The sequence below is a fragment of the Olea europaea genome, chromosome 15, assembly GCF_002742605.1.
Source record: "Olea europaea var. sylvestris chromosome 15, O_europaea_v1, whole genome shotgun sequence".
Taxonomy (NCBI): Eukaryota; Viridiplantae; Streptophyta; class Magnoliopsida; order Lamiales; family Oleaceae; genus Olea; species Olea europaea.
This window is the reverse complement of record NC_036251.1, coordinates 25988063-25992761: the sequence shown is the minus strand read 5'-3', so window position 1 is coordinate 25992761 and position 4699 is coordinate 25988063. Positions and strand designations below refer to the sequence as shown.

The following is a 4699-nucleotide window of genomic DNA, read 5'->3' as shown; positions in this document are numbered from 1 at the left end:
AAATAAGAAGTCGTACAAAAGAAAACAAAAAGTTCGATAGAATGATTATATATGCACTTGTGATATGCCTACCCATTCATGCGATGCAAATGGCATTACGTCGTTATTGAAGTAGGTGACATATAAGACTGTCTTTAATTTTTGATGAAGATGTGTTTGACAAAATAAGTAATCCTTAATATAAATTGAAAAAGAAAATAAAAATAAATTTTTTTTAATAAAAAAATGAAAAAGCAAAATATATAACGGTTATCTAGACGCGCTTTGAACGCGCAATGGTAATTTCTCTTTAATTTACCCAATTCCTAATACAACTCGTATAAACACAATTCTTAATCGTTCTATAAATATCACGTCAACTCTTTTCTCTCTCTAAAATTTTTTGTTCCTTCAAAATCCAGAAATCTAAACTGTCTTCGCAACACAAATTCAATACTAGGAAATCATGAGTTACTACAATCAGAATCAACCCCCTGTTGGAGTTCCTCCTCCTCAAGGCAAGTCGCAAGAATTTCATTCAATTTTTTATTTTTTTTTGTTAGTTGACTTTATTGATCTAATGTGATTTTGGGTTTTCTTGTTATGAATCTTTAGGTTATCCACCGGAAGGATACCCGAAGGATGCCTATCCGCCGGCGGGCTACCCGCCGCAGCAAGGTTACCCACAACAAGGCTATCCGCCCCAGGGCTATCCTCCACAATACGCACCACAATACGGTGCTCCGCCGCCTCAAAAGCAATCTAACAGTAGTGCCGGATTAATGGAAGGCTGGTACGTTCGATACTGTTTTTCGATGTATCTGACTTAGATTGTATGTTTGTGTATTTATTTGTTTATTTGATTAGGGAACAGGATTTTTACTTTTTACGAATTTAGATCTGGAAGATCTGAGTTTTTAGTCTTGTTCATTACTTTGTTGTTTGGTGAGTTGATAGCGAGTCAACTGATTAGCCTGCGCACGGTTGTTGACGTGCGCCTCTGGTTAGGGGCTCCCTGGCCCGACGACTTAAATAATTAGGGCATGAAATTCCGGAACAGCCCTTCTAGTTGTTGCAGTTTAGAGGGGTTTTTCGTCTATCCCTTTTTGTATCTTTGATTATTCCCTTTTGTTGAAATTCCTCAACTTCACCGTAAGTGTTGGGGTTAAATTCACCAACTGTCATTCAATTTTATACCCTGTCACTATGGCCATTCAGGGCCCGTTTGGTAGGGAATTTTAGAATTGATTTTTTGACCGTTAGAAGAAAAGTGGGGTCCACATGTGAGATAAGAAGTCAAAAATTACGGCTTGAATGGTAAAATAACGGTCAAAAAATCAATTTTTTGGGGCAAAAAATCTCTACCAAACGGAGCCTCAATTTAATTTTATTTTATCATGACTTTACTTATATATAGAAATAAATTTAAATAAAATAAAATAAAAACTTATTTTTGGAAAAAAAAAAGTTACTTAAAATAAATACTTGTTTTTAAAATAAAATAACTTATTTTTTAAGAAAATGTTACTTAGAATAAAATAAAATAAAATAAAAATATTTTAAATAAAAACCAATTTTTAAAATTTAAAAAAATATATTTTTTATTTTTCAAATTTATTTTATATATATATAATGCAAAATTATCATTTCACCTTTTTTAAAATTAGTTAAAATGGTGAAACATTATATGAAATTGGATGACCATGATAAAATAAAATAAAATTGGGTAGCTATGATGACATTAAACATAAAATTGGGTGTCCATTTGTGGACTTATCCCTAAAATGTTGCTATCTAGCTTACAAATTGCTTTACGGACTATGGTCCACACAGTTGTATGCCTTCTGCCTATATGAGACAGCAACATTTTTTTTTATATTTTTGGGGACCCTAAACATTACTCTTAAATGTTGCACCACCCAACTTGAGTTTAGTCATAGTCCATATATATTTCAATTAATCTTATAAATGCGTAATGACATACTTGAGTTTAGCACTTCAATTTATACTGCCATGAGCTTGTTTGGCATCACCTTTGAAAATTCGGAAGTTGTTTTTGAGACTAAGAGCTGTTTAACATGAATTCTGAATTAGATTTATTTAAAAGTTCTTTTAGTCAGATAAAGTACTTCTAGAAAATTATCTAAATATGTCCAAAAACAACTTTCGATTTTTTAAAAGTCATGTTAAACGGGTCTTAAAAGGCTTTTGAACATTTTTTGACTGTTTTATGAAGGTATTTTTTTAGAAGAAGTTGGCCTAATGTAAACAAGTGGAAATCTTATCAAATGGACTTTATATTGAACCATCAACATTGGACTAGATGACTACATTTTTATTTTTTTTGGGCAGTTTGGCTGCATTGTGCTGCTGTTGTCTTCTGGATGCATGCTTTTAACGAGGAAGGACATCTGAAGAGGGGATTTGATTTAATTAAACGAGAGACAAAATGTTATTGGTTGCCCTTATCAATTTCATGAATGTAAATTGTCTTAATTCTTATCTGCCTCTGTTTTTCATTGCCCTTTTAAATAATTTGGACCATGACTTGGATTTGTGCTTTTGATTTCTCCAATACATACATGTTTTACATTTGCAATAGTCCTCTTATCGATTGTTAGCTATTTGAGTAGTTACTCGATCTCATATTTGATTGCTTTCACAATGTACTAGACACGATAGATTAGAATTATAATTTATACTTGTGTGGTTGCTTAATCAACCTATGTAGATTACGGTTTATTAGAATTAGCGATATCGAGATGGGACAAGGTGAAGGAAGACCAACCTGTGAAATTATTAAGAAAAAACAAGAAAGGGGTCTTCTACCAATATGACTTTTGATATATTAAAAAATAACAATAACAAGAATATTCAAGTTGGATATCGAGCTATTCTTGCTTGCCTTGTGCGAGTAACGAAAAACAAGAAAGGGGACTTCGACCAATCTGATCTGTTGATATAAAAAGTAACAATAATGAGAATATTAAAGTTAGGTATCATGCTGTTATCGATTACCCTGTGTGAGTAACACGTTTTTCAAAGTTTCCCTTTGGCTCAATATGCTAGATGTACATTATGGTGTTCGTAAGTGTATCCATAATATAGAAGTGGTATAACATCATTCGAGGGTTGAAAAAATAGTTTTTGTAGCCTTCCAATCATGGAATTTCATGTGTACATTATGGACAATCTTATGAACATTATAAAGTACATGTAAAATTATCCCAAGAATATTCGAGTATTGAGTTGTTCTTGCTTGTCATGTGAGTAACATGTTTTTCGAAGTTATCCTTTCGTCCATCAAATTATTAAGAGAAAACAAGAATGAGGGCTTCGACCAGTGTGACTTTTGGTAGATTAAAAAATAACAATAACGAGAATATTCAAAAAGTTAGATATCGAGCTGTTCTTGCTTTGCTTGCTTTGTGCGGGTAACATATTTTCTTAATGTTGCCCTTTGTCCATCAAATTATTAAGAAAAAACAAGAAAGAGGATTTCGACCAATTTGATCTTTTGATATATTAAAAAATAACAATAATACGAATATTCAAATTAGATATCGAGCTCTTACTAGTGCATATAACATATTTTTCAAAGTTTTCCTTCGTCCATCAAATTATGAAGAAAAAAGGGAAAGCTGGCTTTGATTAATTGATCTTTTGATACGAAAAAGTAACAACGAAGAGAATATTTAAATCAGGCATGGAACATTTAAGTCAGACCATTTGAAATTAGTGTCTTGGATTTTGTCAATCAATTTTGTAAGAGAACTTTGTACAAATAGAATTATTGTTGTTCTTGTTTGCCTTATGCAAGTAACATGCTTTTTAAAGTTGTGCTTCGTCGTAAACTAGTTGGAATACGATGTAAAAGCAAATATTTTATTTTTATTTGCTGGGAACAAAACACGAGCGTTACAGATTGCGAATTTCATTTTCTCGTTGTTTTCCACTATCATCAACATTATTAAACAAGAGCTATATTTCTGTTATCAAATAATGCTGGCGATGATTGCCATATGCAATTGCGATTACTTTAAACAATTGGGTATCATTTTATGTATATTATATAAAGAGTTTCAATTTCAATAAAAAGTGACTGTCACAATCATGATCTTGTGAAGTTTAAATTACTATATGATTTTTTATTAAATAATTTTAAATCACGACCTTGTCATTGACTTAAACTACGTAACATAGTCTCACTACATAACATAGTTTGAGACAGTGTTTGTTTGATAAAATGTGTAAAAATTTTATCAACTGATCAGACTTCAACGCAATTGTTGTTCATGTCAAAATTAATGAGATCTTCCTATAAAATGAAGGAAGAAAAAATGGTATAGAGATTGAAGATCTCAAGCTTCCTCCCCTTTTTCGTCTTTAATCTTCAACCGCTCGTGTTTCAATATAAGTCTATGAACACATGAGATATAAATGATTTCAAGGTGTTTTAAACTCTATACCTAAAAAGTGTCCAAATTGAAAAATAATAAAATAGTCAGCTTAAAAATCACGACCTCTCATCTTTGTACTTTAGATTATTCCTATATTTTGATGCACGACTTTTTTCTTTGCACTTGTTATTTGCAAATATATTTGGTACACTTGGAATTGTCCCTAAAATGAGAAAACATGTAACATAAGTACAAATTATAATATCTACTCAAAGTGTATAGTGTACACTTGTCTATGAGAGAGAGAGAGAGAGAGAGAG

The 4699-nt window shown here is 31.6% G+C and overlaps 1 protein-coding gene across 1 annotated transcript; it reads left to right on the top strand.

Annotated features, from left to right (window-relative positions):
- The first annotated feature begins 303 nt into the window (after positions 1–303).
- LOC111410657 (cysteine-rich and transmembrane domain-containing protein WIH2-like) lies at positions 304–2580 on the top strand. The gene is made up of 3 exons (XM_023041108.1): positions 304–497; positions 595–772; positions 2332–2580. The coding sequence occupies exons 1-3, from the start codon at positions 446–448 to the stop codon at positions 2375–2377; spliced, it is 276 nt and encodes a 91-aa protein (XP_022896876.1). The 5' UTR covers positions 304–445; the 3' UTR covers positions 2378–2580.
- The last annotated feature ends 2119 nt before the right edge of the window (positions 2581–4699 follow it).

Coding starts and splice junctions, on each gene's coding strand:
- LOC111410657 (XM_023041108.1), top strand. CDS start 446: ATGAGTTACTACAATCAGAATCAACCCCCTGTTGGAGTTCCTCCTCCT. Junction 498..594: donor TGGAGTTCCTCCTCCTCAAG/GCAAGTCGCAAG, acceptor ATGAATCTTTAG/GTTATCCACCGGAAGGATAC. Junction 773..2,331: donor GCCGGATTAATGGAAGGCTG/GTACGTTCGATA, acceptor TTTTTTGGGCAG/TTTGGCTGCATTGTGCTGCT.